The sequence below is a fragment of the Procambarus clarkii genome, chromosome 63 (genome assembly GCF_040958095.1).
Source record: "Procambarus clarkii isolate CNS0578487 chromosome 63, FALCON_Pclarkii_2.0, whole genome shotgun sequence".
Taxonomy (NCBI): Eukaryota; Metazoa; Arthropoda; class Malacostraca; order Decapoda; family Cambaridae; genus Procambarus; species Procambarus clarkii.
The window spans coordinates 17,655,393-17,674,295 of record NC_091212.1 but is presented as its reverse complement, the minus strand read 5'-3'; the positions used below and the strand labels follow the sequence as shown (position 1 = coordinate 17,674,295).

General features: G+C 44.8%; 1 protein-coding gene across 4 annotated transcripts in view; it reads left to right on the top strand.

The window, feature by feature from the left end:
* LOC123769487 (lipoamide acyltransferase component of branched-chain alpha-keto acid dehydrogenase complex, mitochondrial) overlaps positions 1 to 18,903 on the top strand; it is a 64,053-nt gene that overhangs the window by 37,650 nt on the left and 7,500 nt on the right. For 2 of the 4 annotated variants that reach the window (XM_045760629.2, XM_069308781.1), the window contains exons 5-8: positions 1,833 to 2,077; positions 2,547 to 2,750; positions 4,271 to 4,462; positions 17,314 to 17,385. In XM_045760629.2, the coding sequence (XP_045616585.2) occupies positions 1,833 to 2,077; positions 2,547 to 2,750; positions 4,271 to 4,462; positions 17,314 to 17,385 (713 nt within the window). The remainder of the gene's footprint in view (positions 1 to 1,832; positions 2,078 to 2,546; positions 2,751 to 4,270; positions 4,463 to 17,313; positions 17,386 to 18,903) is intronic. The other 2 variants (XM_069308780.1, XM_045760631.2) reach the window with 2 other exon arrangements.

Genomic DNA, 18,903 nt, shown 5'->3' with positions numbered 1-18,903 from the left:
GTGACACAAGCCCGACTGGGCCCAGGAACAATTACAAGGTAATGAGCAGCCAGGACCTTGTTCGACTGCCAAAATCCCCGCGCCCGAATGTCAGCCCAGGACATATTGCCAAAGACAGCGGCAAGAGCCGCGAACTTGTGGACGTCATGGGCACGAGGATAGACTGCAGGCTGGCTAGCCTTAATTATCCTGCGGACAACCTGGGAGACCTGCATCCTCGAACAGGGAAGAAGGGAAACCAGATCAACCCAAAGGGCGTCTACGGATACAGAAGCCGTGGCGTGCAAATAACGGCGCAACCGGACACAAAACAAGATGCACCCCCGGCCTAACCAACCAAGCATCAACAACCCAGGGACCCTTTCGGAAAGCAGCAGTCTCATTCTTCGCCAGAAAAGACAAAGGCTGCAGACGAACAAAATGATCACCCCGACCGAAAGAGCAGAAACCTCTGTGCCGGAGGAGAACAGAGGGCTCGCCAACCCAACCCCAGAGGCCAATGCCAACAGGAAAAGAGCCTTCGAAAAACAATCCGGAACCGAAGGGGCCCACAGCAAAACGAGAAGAAAGAAAAGAGAGCACCCTGTCCAATGACCAGGACGGCTCAGGCGGCGCATGAGCAGGCCAGAGGTGAAACAACGCCCGAGATAGCTTGCGGAATGGCACAGATGTGACATCAATACCGAAAGCAAGCTGCAGCGGCTCCGCCAGCGCTGCACGATACGAGGCAACAGTGTTAGGCATAAGAAGACGGTCCTGGAACAACCAAGAGAGAAAGGACAACACCACCCTAACAGAAAGCGAAGCACAATGACGAAGACGCAAGAAGAACCGGAAGGACTGCCAGGAAACTTCATACTGCCGCCGAGATGAAGCCTGCAGGTGGGACACTAATAAGGAAGCCACCTGACCACCATAGAGATGATGATAAACTCGAGTCAAAAATACCATACATGAAGACTTAGGAGAACATCGAACCAGCCACGTGACGGACCGGACCGATCTGCTGGAAGAGGCGGAGCCACGGAAAACCTCAGGGTTCGGACACCGAGCAAGCAGCACCTCGTTCTGGCTCATGGTCCCCGGCAGGCCTAGAACTCCATACACACTAACTGATGCCAAAGTCTAATGATATGGACTTTGGATAGCTCCAGGGAGCCTCCGGGTCTCGCCCAGAAAATGGCATTTCATTACATTCATTGTTGGTTTTTTGGTCTGTAGGATCAGTTCTACACAGCACGATATAATTGTGATCACTGTCCTGTATGGTTATATATAACCCTGTAATCATAGTCCTGTACAGTAAGATATAATCATGTCATTGCAGTCCTGCACAGAAAAATATGATCGTGTGATCATAAGCCTGTGCATTGCTTCATGTTCTTTTGTAGTCATGGCACTACACTGCAGTTGATGATGATAATTTTAAATTTAAAGAATAGTTTTTGTGTTGAATGTCTTGAGCTATTACAGGTATCTCAATCTTTGATTTGCAGTTCATTTAATTAAATTTTCCAGATGATGCTACTGATTGTCTGATTGGTAATTAAGGACTCAAAAGTAAATAACTGTAGAATGTTATGCAATTCTTGAATATCTAAGAAAATCACTGAATAATTTTACAGAATGTCATATGACACTGATTGAAATTCAGATAACCATACCCAAACTATACAATTATGTTAGTGACCTTAGTTAATTATCCACTAATTACCATGTTCACTGTTACTTGAGAAGATTTTATGAAAAAATAGATGTATTGGTTTAGCTGTCACATAAGTAAAGTACTGTTGCTGATCTTTGCTCAAGTATGTTTTCGATTTTGAATCTAGGTGGTTTGATCCATGCAGGTGGGCCTGCATCAGCCACCCCAGCAGGTAGGCCGGCATCAGCCACCCCAGCAGGTGGACCGGCATCAGCCACCCCAGCAGGTGGGCCGGCAGCGGTCCCTCCAGCTGCTGCTACTCATGTCCAACTCTCTATGCCACCATCCGTGCCATTCATCTTGGGAGAGGACAAGGACGAAAAAGTCAAAGATTTTCAAAAAGCTGTGATTAAGAATAGGATATCTGCAGTGGTAAATAATTATATTTTATCTTTGGTACTGCTTCTTTAATGTAATGATATTCATCTTCTCCAGGATGTATATTGTCACAAACCAATTCATATGGAGTTCATATCATTTCCCTGTTTATTTTGCTAGGTTTTCCACCTGTCACTAATCTTGCTTCATTTTTTTTGTTAACTGTTTTGTTACATGTTCCTAGTGCTGTAAAATATAATACAGTACAGTACTATACTATATTTAGTTTATTTTGTTTATCCATATGTGTAGTTTCTTAAAAAAACATTGCTATAATATAATGAATATATTAGTGCTGATCACTTGCAGTGATACATTGACCATGTAGCACTGAATGTTTACTGCATAGTATTTTAGCTTTTTGTGGTGAATGTGCAGTCTACTGTCCAATATCAAGAGTCCACTGTATTTTGGATTTTGGACTATTTATTTACTGATAACCTGAAAAATATTATTTCCCCAGAAAATTCCCCAATTTTGGTATTGTGATGAAATTGACATGACTGTGCTGGTTAACCTGCATGATAAACTGAAGAATATGGCTGCTGTCCACGGTGTACATTTCTCGTACATGTCTGTCTTCATCAAAGCAGCATCAATGGCCCTTTCCCATTTCCCAATTCTCAATTCTTCAGTGGATGAAAATTGTGAAAACATTACATATAAGGTGAGTTAGAAATGGCGCACCAGACAAAACGTTATTATACGTACAGCATTTTGCTAATTGGTCTTGTATTTCTTGATGTTGATTTGGATCCCCCTAGAATATTTTAAAGCCTACTGTCAATGGTGTTACAGTGGTACCTCGGATTACGAGCATCTCTAGTTATGAGTTTTTCGGGTTACGAGCAGGATTTGCTCAGAAAATTTGGATCGGGATACGAGGGTGTTGATACGCGTACGGGCCGACCTAGTGTGTGGTGGCACAACGATCGCACCTCAGTTTACCAGAGCCTTGCGCCCAGTGACTATCCCATCTGAATTCTTCACAAGGATTTACAGTTTTTTGTCAGATTTTTGGCCATTTGAGCATAAAAGTTGCTATTATATATCTTGCCATGGGTCCCAAGAAAGCCAGTGGTAAGGTTCAACCCAAGAAAATAGTTGAGAAGAGACAGTAGAGGATGTCCCTTCTTCATTAAGAAAATGTGTGAAGTATGGGAAGAACTGCAAAGTTTTGTTGAAAAAACTCACCCAGATAAAGCTGTAGCAAGTCATTGCATTGACCTTTTAAATGACATTGTGATGTCTTACTACAGACAAGTGTTGCAAAGAAGGGAAAAACAATCTTCAATGGATTGTTTCGTTGTGAGAAAATCAAGCAGTGAGCCACAACCAGGACCTAGTGGTATGCAGGCAAAACGTGCCAGAGAGTACACTCCAGAAAAATCTTTACTGCCTGATGTTATAAAAGAAGGGGACTCCCCTTCCAAACAGTAACACCTCTCCTTCCCCCTCCTCACCATCTTCCATACATCAACAAGAGTCATCAGCAAGGGTAAGTAATAACTTGAATATACTTTTGTAGTGTAGATTTGGATGAATTAGGTACAAAATTTAGTTTGAATTGAGGTTTTTGGGTAGCCAGGAAAAGATTAATTCATTTCCCATTATTTCTTATGAAGAAATTAGCTTCGGTTTACGAGTTTTCGGGTTACGAGCTGTCTCCAGGAACGGATTAAACTCTTAAACCGAGGTATCCCTGTATTTTCAAATTACTTTTAAAAACTGCTAAGTGATTGGATTCTATTTTAATTGAACTATTCTCTAACAACAATTTTACATTGAAAACATTTTATATTCTATGTTTCATAGTTAAATAATAGCTAGACTAGAATTGGTTGAACTAGGCCATGATGACCATAAATTTACTCTTAGGGATTTGATGAATTTGCACAGTTACCGTTTGCAAATTTGTGCTTGTCAGGAAGAATGTGATATCACTGCTGCCAAATGAGGATATGATAAGGCTTAGTCATTATGGATGCACCTTTGATTATGCTCTAAAGTTTGAGATTTTCTCCAGTGCCATCGGAAAGTATCCCCCATAATCCTACCTGTCTTCATAAATTCTGTTTCTGGTTGAGCAGATTCTTTCCTTAGGGAGCAAATGAATAACTATGCTCATGCATATGCCTTATTGGCTCAGTCTGGTTTTTCTAAATATTTTGTTTATTTTCTACATAGACAAGTCACAACATTGGTATTGCCATGGATACCAGTAAGGGCCTAGTAGTACCCAACATAAAGGGTGTTCAGGGGCTAACATTGCTAGAAGTATCTGCTGAGCTGAACCGCTTGCAGAATTTGGAATCACGAGGATCTCTCAGAGTTCAGGATGTCACCGGTGGAACAATTACACTCTACAACATTGGCTCAGTAAGTTACATAGAAGTTTAACTTGTTTTCACAAGCTTACCGTGACTGAGAATATATTTATCATGAAATATGTATATAGTACTGCAAATTCAATGCAATTTCATTGACAGTATGTTCAAGGAAGTAGAAAAAAACCAGCGTTGAATGTAATGAAACGCTATTTTCTGGGTGAGCCCTGGAGGCTCCCTGAAGCTATCCAATAGGATATATGCTAGTATCCACTCGATATAACAGCCTCTTATTTATCGTTTTGCCGGGTCCTACAACCGGTTTTGAAGACTGGTATCTGGAGCCTCAAATACCGGTCTGGTGGTTGATAAAACCGTAGGTTGGTATTGGGTATGTTTTGGCATCGGCACGCCCTTACATGGTAAGCCACCACCGCCCTTCATTGTCCAGTCATAAATTAAATCTTAACTTTTCTGGGGAGAGCCCCTTCGGCTCGCCGGAGCTTACTTGGCTGATATGCTATATCAGACTTTGGCATCAGTCATGTGTATGGAGCTCTATGGGCCTACCGGGGACCACGAGCCAGAACCTGGCCCCCTCAGAAGAGGCAAGGGGAGCAATGGCCTATAGAAACCCCCATGTGGTTGGAAGCATTCTATGTCTGCCATCGACCGGGTTAGGTACCCAGAAAGGTATGCATCCCAAAACAAACCCCTATTCTGGTAGAAATTGCTACCACAAGCCGAACAAGTGGATAGAACTTCCCCTAAAATAAACGAGCAAACAATCATGACATCACACGTCGCGGCTCCGCTGTCCGCGCAGCTCCCCCTTCCCGGGAGGGGGAAGGGAGAGCCCCAGACCCATCCATCGCGCCGGCTATCCACCCCCAGTTCTAAGGCTGATGCTAAAGGCTGAGGTCATGTGCTCCAGCTCCGGTGGTTGTTTCAGCACTGTACCTAGAGTGTGGTGTCTGTCTTCTAGATGGTGCATGAGCCGGGAGTGTTTCTTCAGTACTCGGGCTGCATGCACCTAGGGTTTCCTTCCCTAGGTGCCCTGTAAGTACTGCCCTTGGGGCTTGGGGTTCCCTTCCACAAGTTCCTTGGGTTCTGCCCCTGCTAGGTTGTTTACTGCTTGGTTTTGGGCCACCCCTTGTGTGTTCTGTCTCCCTTGTTCGCCTTGGGGTAGGGGGCAGTTTGCACTGGCGGGGTGTAGCGTACTGTGCAGCTAGTTTTCACCTATCATAGCGGCCGGCTCTGTTCCGCCTGGGTACGCTGACCTCTTGCAGGGTTTTCTTTTTTTTTTTGTTTTCTGCCTGGTGGGTGGGTCTGCCTTGGTTCTTGCCCCCTGTCCCCTGTACTGAGTCCTCTTCCTTCTTCAAGTGGTTCCCCCTGCTAGGTCCCCATGAGTGTACACGTCAGGGGGGTTCAGTTCTTGGAAGGTTGTTTGGTAGTCTTGGGCGCCGGTTAGCAGTACCCTGCCTGGGTTTACCCAAGCATGAGTCCTCTTCAAGTAAGCGCTCAGGACCCTGGGAATCCCCACGGGGATGTGTGGGTCCGATGGATGTGACCCCGGGGTGCCCCCCCACCCTTGCTTTGTGCGAGTTCGAGGGTTGCTCTGTCCCCTTGTCTCAGGGTGACTCTCACTGTTTTGCCTCTGTCTGCTGCCTGTGGGGTCGGTGGCATCTTCGGCCCGGAGCCCTGTGAGTTTTGTTGCTTGTTTGTGGCTTGCTTACCCAGACTTATGCTGACTATGTGGGTGCAGGCAGCACAGGCGTTGCGCATCGTGTTTCGGTTGGCAATGCCCTAGGTTGTTTGCTCCCCGGAAGCCCCGAAGCTGCCCCGTTTTGGTGACGGGGCTTGGGGGTGTTGGTTGCTTCGGTTTTCTTCCACGCCCCTTGTCTTCCCCCCTCCCCTTTCTCCCTGCATCCGGGTTCTTACCGTCTGTGGGCTCAGGGTCGGGGCGGGGCTTCGATGCTTTTGAGACTCGGGCAGTCTCGGGGAATTCCCCTTCTGGGGTAGTGACAGGGGCATTCGAGCCTGTTCCTCCAGCCATGTTGTATGAGTCTGCCAGTGGGCTCCCTTCCTTGCTATTTTTCGCGGCTGCCCCGGTTTTTCTTGTGGCCGGGGCTTAGGGGGGACGGCTCGGCCTCTGGGCCTGGCGTGTGGGTTAACGGGGGCTGGGGAGGGGCTGCCTGGGGGACCCTGGGCCCCATTGGTCCCTGCTGGGGTTATTTTACCCTTCGAGCGGGGCTTGCGGTTGCGAGGAGTGGAGTTTTTCCTTTCCCCCTCTTCGTACGAGTTGTTGGGCATCAGCCCCTCCCCGGGCTCGGTTCCTTGTTCCTTGAGTCCATTGGTTCCGTCCTGTTCGTGGGTGCTCTTTGCGTTTTTTTCACCCCTTTTCTTGGGACGGACTTCCTGTCATGTTCCCCATTCCTTTTTGGGGGTTCTGCATGACTTTTGGTCTCGGGTGCGACTGTGCTTTTCTGTGCCTTCATGATTTCTGTTTGCTTGTGGATGTTCTCGAAGGTTCGGGAAGGTTTCGCTACTTTCCGTATTTTTGGAACGTCTGGCATCTTTTGGTGTGGCTTTCCTCCATTTTTTCTGGGCTTGTTGGTCCCCTTCCGGGTTTATCCTGGGTTTTCGGTCCTGTTTCGCTCTTTTGTTCCAGTATTTTCTTTGTCCTCGGTCTCGGCACTGTTCGTTTTCTTTACCTACTCCCTGTCCGGGGTGCCTGTTTGGGCTACTTGTAGCCCAATTGGGTTGCTGGTTCGTTCCTTGTCTTCTCTTGAGGTTATCTTGAGATGATTTCGGGGCTTTTTAGTGTCCCCGCGGCCCGGTCCTCGACCAGGCCTCCACCCCCAGGAGCTGCCCGTGACAGCTGACTAACATCCAGGTACCTAAAATAGGTACCTGGATGTTACTGCTAGGTAACAGGGGCATAGGGTACCGGACTGCATCTATCTGGACCTAAAAAAGGCTTTCGACAGAGTTCCACATAAGAGGTTGTTCTGGAAACTGGAAAATATTGGAGGGGTGACAGGTAAGCTTCTATCATGGATGAAAAATTTTCTGACTGATAGAAAAATGAGGGCAGTAATCAGAGGCAATGTATCGGAATGGAGAAATGTCACAAGTGGAGTACCACAGGGTTCAGTTCTTGCACCAGTGATGTTTATTGTGTACATAAATGATCTACCAGTTGGTATACAGAATTATATGAACATATTTGCTGATGATGCTAAGATAATAGGAAGGATAAGAAATTTAGATGATTGTCATGCCCTTCAAGAAGACCTGGACAAAATAAGTATATGGAGCACCACCTGGCAAATGGAATTTAATGTTAATAAATGTCATGTTATGGAATGTGGAATAGGAGAACATAGACCCCATACAACCTATATATTATGTGAGAAATCTTTAAAGAATTCTGATAAAGAAAGAGATCTAGGGGTGGTTCTAGATAGAAAACTATCACCTGAGGACCACATAAAGAATATTGTGCAAGGAGCCTATGCGATGCTTTCTAACTTCAGAATTGCATTTAAATACATGGATGGCGATATACTAAAGAAATTGTTCATGACTTTTGTTAGGCCAAAGCTAGAATATGCAGCTGTTGTGTGGTGCCCATATCTTAAGAAGCACATCAACAAACTGGAAAAGGTGCAAAGACATGCTACGAAGTGGCTCCCAGAACTGAAGGGCAAGAGCTACGAGGAGAGGTTGGAAGCATTAAACATGCCAAAACTAGAAGACAGAAGAAAAAGAGGTGATATGATCACTACATACAAAATAGTAACAGGAATTGATAAAATCGACAGGGAAGATTTCCTGAGACCTGAACTTCAAGAACAAGAGGTCATAGATTTAAACTAGCTAAACACAGATGCCGAAGAAATATAAGAAAATTCACCTTCGCAAACAGAGTGGTAGACGGTTGGAACAAGTTAAGTGAGAAGGTGGTGGAGGCCAAGACCGTCAGTAGTTTCAAAGCGTTATATGACAAAGAGTGCTGGGAAGACGGGACACCACGAGCGTAGCTCTCATCCTGTAACTACACTTAGGTAATTACACTTAGGTAATTACAACACTTGACACACCCCCAGCCAAACCAATCAAGCATCCACAACCAGTGGACCCCTCTGGAAGCCAGCCATCCCATTCTTCACCAGAAAAAGAGAAAGAAGGCTGCAAATGAACAAAATTACCACCTGGAACAAACGAACAGAACCCCCGGCATCGAAGGAAAGCATGAAGTTCCCCAACCCAACCCGCAGAGGCCAAGGCCAAATAAACAAGGCCTCCCGAAAGCAATTCCAAACCAAAGGGGCTACAACACAGTGAGGAGAAGAAAGAAAAGAAAGGAACTGGGTCCAAAGACCAAGAAAGCTCAGGCGGCACATGAGTAGGTCGGAGGTGAAAAAACGCATGAGAAAGCTTGCAGAACTAAGCGGAAAGAGCATCCGTCCTGAATGCAAGCAGCAGCAGCTCTACCAAAGTTGCGCGATATGAAGCGATGCTATTAGGCATGAGATGCCGATCCAGAAAAATCAAAGAGCGAAAAGACAAATAACCTGGTCCGAAATCAATGAAAACCAACAAAGAGAGGGAAAATGATGGAAAAACCTCCATGAATTTCATACTATTGGTGAGAAGAAGACTACAGGTGGGACACCATCAGAGAAGCCACCTGATCACCATACAAATGGCAATACACATGTGTCAGCCTGGATAGCTCCATGTACGGAGCTATGAGGAAGTATGGATGATCAACCAAGACCAGTCGCATAATACGAAGCAGTAAGGCGACCAGTGAGGTACCTCACAGGCCCAACCTGCTGAAAGAGGCAGAGCCGCAAAAAAACGCCCGGGTTCCAACACCGAGCAAGCAGCGTCTGATATCAAGGCTGGGCCGGCCACCATGGAGCCAGAGAACCACTCACTCCTGATATAAATTCAGTCGATCCAGAATCCAGAGCAACAGGCTGGACCGAAAAGCATCTACCGCAAGAGCTTCGCAGTTGGGGAATGGCGCAATGTATAATGGGAGACGCCGAGACCAAACCGACACGAATAGATCCACCCCCTGGCACCATACATCCAACAAAGCCAAAGGAAGGAGGCGGCATTGACCGTCCACTCTGTGAAAAGAAGAATGAAGCATGACAGGCTGTCAGCCAGGACGTTGGACACATCCTGAATGTGAACAGAGCATAGAGCTAAACACCAAGAACTCAGCAGAAGAGCTACGCAAAGTGACTAGCCCCAAAACCACGGACTGATGAGACCTCCATCCCCCCGTTTGAGACACTGAACCACAGGGGAGCAGTTCGAATGGAGCCAGATCATCGAACCCCGAGGAAGCCGGATCCGTCGTAGCGCCTGCCACACAGCTGCAAACTCTCACACCATGCTGTGAGTTCGAAGGAAAGGGAGCGCCCAACGCCCCTGGCTGGCCTGGCGAGCACTGGTCAGAAAGCCTCAATCGAGAGACGAGGCGTCCATGAACACATCAAGTGAGGGGAAAGGGAAGGGAACTATGAAGAGAAGGTGCCGAGCCATTATGACTATACATATAGCAATTAGAAGGGGTTAGGATAAGGATTTGGGATGGAATGGATAGGTGAAGGAATGGTGCCCAACAACTTGGATGGTTGGGGATTGAACACTAACCTGCATGAAGCGATACCATTGCTGTACCCTCCAGCCCAAGTTGTTGGGCTAGAGGAAGGCACCATGGCACCAAACCCCAAAACCCCCAAAGAGGAAGCTGGATATGCAGCAACTGACGCAAGGACACCGGGGAACCAACCCAGCGAACGCAAGAGCGACGAAAGAGGCTGCTCCAAAGATACCAGAACAGCCTCCGAAGCCAAACCTTGCCCAGCTGATAAACCAGCAGGGCAGAGTGCAGGTTCCCACACAGCTGCTCTAGCAACCACCGAGTGACCCGGGTCCCCCCTCAACAGCTTAAGGTGGGACCGTAACTGGAGCAAAGCCGCAGGAGGGAGGGAGAGAAATTGACGCAGCCTACACCAACCAGTCGTTGGTGGAAAGAGGCATAGGGAAAGAACCAATGTCGAAGCGACCAACGCTCTCAAATCCTGGTCCCTAAAACACAAGTGGGGCAGCTCCAGGGCCTCCAACCAAGCAACCAACATGGCTCATTGCAGTAAGGAGAATCGAGCATGCAATGCAAGTGCTGCCTGATTTTTGAGATCAACAGATAAGGAATGAGTAAAGTGAAGTACAAGTGGAGAACAAGGCCGCAAGACTCCGGGTCTGTGGTGTTCCCGACCGAATAGGCAGTGTGGCTGAGGAAGTACGGATGATCGTTTCCCTGAGGCAGGGGCAACGAACAACCTTCGGCTTCAACAAGGCAAGAGCGAGCTCGGAAGAAGTAGCCATTGTACGACTGGGCGCACGGGTTTTCCAGGGCCCGTAGGGTGAATTAGCCCTACGAAAGGCCCAGGCACTCTTGCCTGTACAGCTATCGACATGTCGGACCTTAATGATGTAACTGAATGGGAATTAAATCATACACTAAAGATGGGAAAATCAACTGCTCCTGGAGAGGATGGTATTACTTACAGTCTACTGAGATTAGTCTCACACGTACCAGGTAATCCACTATTAGTGTTGTACAGAATGAGTTTACGTGAAGGAGTATTACCTGATGCTTGGACAAAGAGTGTCATTGTTCCTATCCCTAAACCACACTCGGATAATTATAGACCCATATCTCTAACATCGTGTGTTTGTAAAGTGCTTGAACGTATTGTTCTTAACCAACTCATGTATCGTATAAAGGGGCACCTGTCACCTCAACTGTTTGGATTTATGCCTGGGCTCAGTATACAACACTGTTTTGCTGAGTACTTCGCACATATTGAAGCTTCCCCTCAAACAGTCTTCATGACCTAGCAGCAGCTTTTGATACAGCAAACAGAGAAATCATACTGGAACAGCTTGCCGAGCTGGGAATACAAGGAAAATAACTGAAATGGATAAAGGGCTATTTGTCTAATCGAACAGCATATGTTTTGTTTAATGGTGTTAAAAGCACAGAGAGCAAACACTTTGAACTGGGAACTCCACAAGGAGGGGTCCTCAGTCCCTTGTTGTTCAACGTTCTGATGCATAAACTTATTAAAGATCTTCCAACTAATAATGAAGACACTGTCATTTGTTATGCTGATGATATATGTTTACAGGCTGCCACCGAGCCTAGAATGCAAGTTCTGCTCGACGCTTTTGCTACTAGAGCTGAGGAATGTGGCCTCCTTATCTCTGTACAGAAAACTCGTGCCCTCATTCCATGTGGTATTCCACCAGCCAATTATCATATAGATGGGCGAGCACTTGAGAACTGCGAGTCTTACAGATACCTTGGTGTCCCCATTAACGACCCTGGGTACCTTTCTTCTCTCAAGAGGAGACTTTGGGAGAGATTAAAGCCCTTGCGGGTCCTTGTTGGTGTCAATCATGGACTTAACGTGAGACTTGCTAGAATGTTTTATGTATCATTTATACGCTCTGTGATTGACTACAATGCTCTACATCTCACACTGTATAATGACAGAGAGCTGAAATCTCTTGAAACCTTGCAAAATGAAGCTATGCGTCTCATCCTTGGGGCTCCAAAGTCCACGAGAATAGTTAACATGAGAGCAGAGTTAAAATTACCTACCATAAGTGAGAGAATTTTGTCTATTAGCACAGTTTTCGGCGTGAAGGCATTGAGTAGATCTAGACAACACATGAAGTTTCAAGCTAAACTTTCTAATATGCTACACTCACCTGAGGTCTATAGAAGAAGAACGAAATCTGATTATGTATATTGGTTCTACAAGGTAGCCAACTCCATCAAAATATTAAATATGTACCCAACTCCACTAATGATTAATCAGCCAATTACTCCATGGGATAACTGGGATCTATCAGTTGATTTTGTAAATGCGCCCAAGAAAGATAGTGTGCACACTACATTATTAAAACAGTTAACACTGAAAAGCATCACTGAAAGTACTCAGAGTATGGGTAACGATGTTTATCAGTGCTATACCGACAGCTCTGTAGAAGAAGGTGGACGATGTACCGGATGTGCATGTAACATATTTGAACCATCTTCTCTCGTACCTACAGCAATGAAGCGCGTCAATGACTGGGCAAGTACAACTCAAACCGAACTTGCAGGCATATACCTTGCCACTGAATTTTTAAAAGACAAAGGCAGTGGACTTATATACTGTGACTCACAGAGTGCACTCCTGGCATTGAACGCACATAGTAGTGACACCCAGAAAATAGTCAGTGATATTCGAATGAATGTTTTAGCTGCCAAAGAAAACAGATTTGAGATTAAATTCCTATGGATACCATCACATGTTGGCATCTCAAGGCATGACACTGTTGATATGCTTGCTAAGACAGCCTGCAGAAAACCAGTGGTAGAAATTGATATGGGTGTTTCATTAGCAGTGACAAAGAATACTTAAACAAATATCTAATGAAAATCTCACCGACCTAACAAATTCTCAAAGACCTGAAAGTTGTAGCATTAAATATTATGATAGATATCGTGAGGAGACATTCACATATGGGACTAATAGAACAAGAACCCGGCAATGTGATGTTATAGTGGCCAGAATACGCCTGGGATATAGACGTATCTGGCAGCTTTCTCAAAACCCAAATGTCGAGTACACAATGTGTCAACTTTGTGAAAGAGAAAACATGCACTCTCTTGAACATTATATTGTAGAATGTCCCATACTGACTGACTTTCGCCCTCCTGGGCTAAGGTATGCTGAACTCTGTAGTTACTATATGAGTACTGGAACACTTGATGATATATTGGACTTGTATCCAAAATTGACCATGTAATATATCAATCATACAATGTATATATATGATGGAACTATATAACCTGAGCTTGTAAAAGCACCTTCAGTGATTAAGTGCTTAATTGCACACTAGTTTCTTTATCAGCTACCTCACCCTGTCAGGGTAAATGAGACAAATGTATGTGAATGCATGTGTGTGTGTGTATATGTATGTGTATGTGTGTGTGTGTATGTATATGTATGGGTATAAAGTATATATGGAAGCTGATCAGAATTACATTTCACCTTTGTGAATGTACATTAATGACACTATGTAAAAGACACATCTAACACTTTATGTAGGACATACGTAAATCTGTGTATCTATGTATTTACGTATGTAGGTTAGCTTAGCATTTTAAAAGCACCGAATCACCTTCTGTGGTTGAGTGTTCAATAAACCCTTGAACTGTATGTTTAACACTTCTCTAACCCTGTCCATGGAGGACAGAAGAAAATGTATATATTCTGGTTAGCATTGTAAATGTGTGGCCACGTCTGTGGTAGAAAATAATAATACTGTAATAAAAAAAAAAAAAACTGGTGCCAGCAAAGCCGGTAGAACCTTGTCAGGTAGCAGGCAAATTGACCATCAGTAGCAGCTATGAAACCCCAGGGATAACAGAGGAGGACTACCAACACAACCTAGGCTCACCTAATAAGAAGCTAAGCAGACCTCCTCTGTCTAAACAAGGTGAGAATGCCAGAGAATGAAAAGGAAAACACAAACCACCGAAGACACAACAAACTGGCAGTCAGAGAGAAACATCGGCCACTGTGTTAACCCTCAAACCGCTAGGGGCCCAAATGGAATTCACACCCACAGGCGCAACAAAAAAAAAATCCAAAAAATTCTTTCGTCTTATAGAAGTGTTCATTTTTGTTCCGTGATCACGGAAAAAATAACAAAAAAATCGTAGGTGGCATATTTTAGCCGCAATAGGGTAGGGAAGTGTGGCAAAAAAGGGGCGTTGGCAGAGCCTTCGCCAGACGAGGTCTGCTCCGCCCGAGCTGTCAGACGGCAGTTGCCACAAATATATTATTACCTAATTATTTCAATGTCTCTGATTGATTTTTTCTTAAATTTTTTGCAGTAATATTATTCCATACAGTGAATTGTGGTATATTTATATTATAAAATGTGTGAACCATCACTGTACTCAAAATTATGGTGTGCATATTAGTGATTCAATTATGTTCATAAAACAATAAACAAATAGTTTTGCTGTTGTTACACTATATACACAGGTTATATATAAGTATTTGCATGTTTTGTACACCATAACGAACTACTAAGTTGGTCTTGTGAGTCAAAAAGCAACGAGGAGTGATTGCCAAACACCAGCGAGCCACTCACTGCCACTCCCTCCCTCAACACCACCTCACTCACCCTCATTCACCTCCCACAATACTCTTTCTGTATTTATTCACTATACACAGACGTTATATATACGTATTTACAAGTTTTGTTCACCATAACTGTACATCTAAGCTTGTATGGTGAGTAAAGGCCACAAAGACGTAGCTACTCACACAGTCAGCTGATCGGCAGCTGCCCTCAAGGCCAGACGCACTAATGTTTGTCCTCCAACAATATTGTTTGTGGTGTTATTACGCTATATACACACATTATATATAAGTATCTACCTGTTTTATTCACCATACCTGAACAAATAAGCTGGTATGGTGCCCAAAGACCATCATGGTCATCAGTAAACAACATGATAAGTCCTGCAGACGACGCTCCTCCCTCACCAAAATGGCGGCTCCCAACCTACTCCTCTCGCTGTTCTCTCTCACTATACACACGTTATATATAAGTATCTACATTTGTGTTCACCATAGCGAACCACTAAGCTGGTATGGTGAGTGCAGTCAATAAATGGTGGCCACACACAGTCAGAAGACGACACCACAACCCTCCCTCCACAGCCTTACTCCTCCCTCCGTGGAGCACAGAGCTAAATATCACCACAATCCTGCTATTATCAGTATCCTGGTCAGTTTTATCACAGTCAGGGGGCTTCAGTAATACTATCACTGTACTATAGCTGCCCCTATTCCAGGCAGGGCGTTTAAATTATAGCGCTAGACACGAAATCATATATAAATGATGTGCGCGGTTTCGGTTTTGTCACTGATATCATTTTATATGATATGCGCGGTTTGAGGGTTAAAGTAAAGCCAGCTGCGCCAGCCCAAATGCGCTCCACCCAGCCAATAACATTCCCCTACCCGGGGCAAGACGGGGAAACCCTAGACCCCACAAGGGCGAAGACAATATCTTATCTTTTTTTTTTTTTTTTTTTTTTTTTTTTTTTTTTTTTTTTTTTTTGAGATATATACAAGAGTTGTTACATTCTTGTACAGCCACTAGTACGCGTAGCATTTCGGGCAAGTCCTTAATCCTATGGTCCCTGGAATACGATCCCCTGCCGCGAAGAATCGTTTTTTCATCCAAGTACACATTTTACTGTTGCGTTAAACAGAGGCTACAGTTAAGGGATTGCACCCAGTAAATCCTCCCCGGCCAGGATACGAACCCATGACATAGCGCTCGCGGAACGCCAGGCGAGTGTCTTACCACTACACCACGGAGACTGATAAAGACTTCTCTTGAGGTTATCTTGAGATGATTTCGGTGCTTAGCATCCCTGCGACCCGGTCTTTGACCAGGCCTCCTTTTTTTGTTACACATTCCCAGGAAGCAGCTGTCTAACTCCCAGATACCTATTTACTGCTAGGTAAACAGGGGCATCAGGGTGAAAGAAATTCTGCCCATTTGTTTCCGCCTCCACCAGGGATCAAACCTGGAACCTTAGGAATATGAATCCCGAGCACTGTCCACTCATCCGTCAGGGCCCCCCCTAACATTTCACATCAAGCGATGAAGTTCTTAAACGGGGAGTAGAACAACTCCCAGAACCCCATCAACCAGGTATCAACCAGGTGATTCCCGAACGCCTCGGGGAGGATAACCCTGATATACAAGGGCAGTACTCACAGAGGATCTAGGGAAGGTCACCCTAAGCGCATACACTAAGATGCTTGGCCACCACACCACACACACAGCTGGAACAGACACACAAGGAAAAAAGCCCACAACAGGAATGTGAGGCCAGAGGTGACTGATCTGACCACCAGCACATCGGTTCAAGAACTGGAGTGGTGCGCTACCAGCTCCCTGTTCGTCCCCCCCCCCATGGGGGGAATAGCACTGACGCACGAGAGTGCTCGTTGCATGAAGTGTTGCTTGTTGGGTTTCTTTCTAGGGGAGTTATTTTGATCTTTTAGGATGTAGATTGCACAGGTTAACCAGACAGTGGTCTGTTTTTATTCACCTACCTTTCTGGGTCCTTCCCCGGTCGATGGCAGTTATGACATTCAGTACTTTAAATGTGAGGTGCTCATAGGCCATTGTTCTCTGCGCCTCTCTGAGGGAAGCCAGGTTCTGGCACATGGTCCCCAGTAGGCATAAGGACTGATTTATGACCCCAAACTAATATAGCACATACCAGTTCGGATAGTTTCAGGGAGTTGACTGGGTTCCCCACAGAAAAACCCAGACTGTTCTTTGATGGGAGAATGAATGAAACTCAAAACATGAACTAAACAACATGGTAACAAAACAGGTCATAGCTGTCTGGTTGAAATGTATGGCATTGTACTAAGTTGGAATTGTCTTGGATGGTTTTGCATGAGCCACATTACTGGATAATGGCAGACTAGGAGGCAAGGATGTGGGGGGAAAATGACCATAGCTGCTCATTATTGTAAATGGCCACTGTGAAAAACCAGAGTTATAGAGTATGTGTCAAGATGTCTAATTATGAGTAGCATAGATAATTAAGAGATTATTTGGTTTCCATGTAAAGTAACTTAAAAGTTCTGTATATAATAATTTGGTAAACGGGTAACAATTTAAAAACCGAGTCACGCTGCACCCCACCACAAAAAAAATTTGTCATGAGCCCAAAACAGTCAACTTTTGAACAGCATATTTTTATTTCAGATTGGGGGCACCTCTGCTAAAGTTGTGATCCGACCTCCAGAAGTTGCTCTTTGTACTATTGGCAAGATTCAGGTAGGTTGTTTTCACTAATATTTATAAATTCCACATTGGGTACACATAATTAGTTTAGAACTCTATATCTGTAGTTTGCAGTATAAAGAACTGCAATATCAAACTAAATAGTGTACTGTATTGTTACTCATTGCAATGCACATAATAATTTCAGTTTTTCTGTAGGGAGCCCTGTTGGCTCCCTGAAGCTATCCGAACTGATATGTACTATATTAGTTAGGGTCATCAGTCACAAGAGTTCCTATGTCTACCAGGAACCACGAGCCAGAACCTGGTCCCCCTCAGAAGGGTGCAGGGAGCAATGGCCTTGAGCACTTTACATTTAAAGTATGTCATAATTGCCATTGACTGGGGAAGGATCCAGACAGGTAGGTGAATCAAAACAGACCACTGTCTGGTTTACCTGTGCAATCTACCTCCTAAAAGATCAAACTAACTCCCCTAGAAAGAAACCAGACAAGCAATCCTTAACCCCGCACAATACATACACATCCGATGGGAGTAACTTTCCGGAAACCATGCAATACACATGTACATATACGATCGAGGGTCTAGCGCATGATTTTAAATGCCTCGCGAGGGATAGGGGCAGCTATAGTCCAGCTATGGACTATAGCTGGAACTAAACAGGCACCACCTAGGAAAAAAATCATTGGTGTAAGAGCTTCTGTTCTGAGTGAGCCACCAAGGCTGGTGCATACAGCATGAGCTCACAGCACTGCTGTTCAGCTTGTGACCACAGCATTGCCTAAAAATGTCAAAATATATATGTACATGTTATTATTTAGCAATGATAGTATTGCAGACGACCTCTGACTGTGATAAAAATGACCAGGATTCTGATAATAGCAGGATTGTGGTGGTAATTAGCACTGTAGTGGGAGGAATAGTCTTGGTGTGTGGAGGGAGGTAGCGTTGTCTGCTGACTCTGTGTGACCACCTTTTACTGTCTGGACTCACTATACCAGCTTAGTGGTTCGTTATGGTGATCACAACTGTGGATACTTATATATAACATGTGTATATAATGTAATAACAGCAAAAGGAGTATGTTTGGAGCAGCCATTTTGGTGAGGAATGTGGCACCGTCTGCATGACATGTCATGTTGTGTAAGGTACCACTATGGTTTTTGGGCACCATACCAGCTTATTTGTACAGTTATGATGAATAAAACATGTAGATACCTATATTTAATGTGTGTGTATAGTGTAATAACACCACAAACAGTATTGTTGGAGGAGAAATATTACTGCATCTGGCCTTGAATCAGTGAGGGAGGCAGCCACCAGCTGACTGTGTGTGTAGCTACGTCTCTTATTGCCTTAACTCACCATACAAGCTTAGATGTACAGTTATGGTGAACAAAACATGTAGATACTTATATATAACATCTCTATATAGTGAATAATAGCAAAAACAGTATGGTGGGAGGAGAATGTTGGCGAGTGAGGAGGTGAGGAAGGGTGTGGCGGCCAGTGGCTGGCTGGCTGGTGTGTGGCGGCCATTATTCTTTGCTT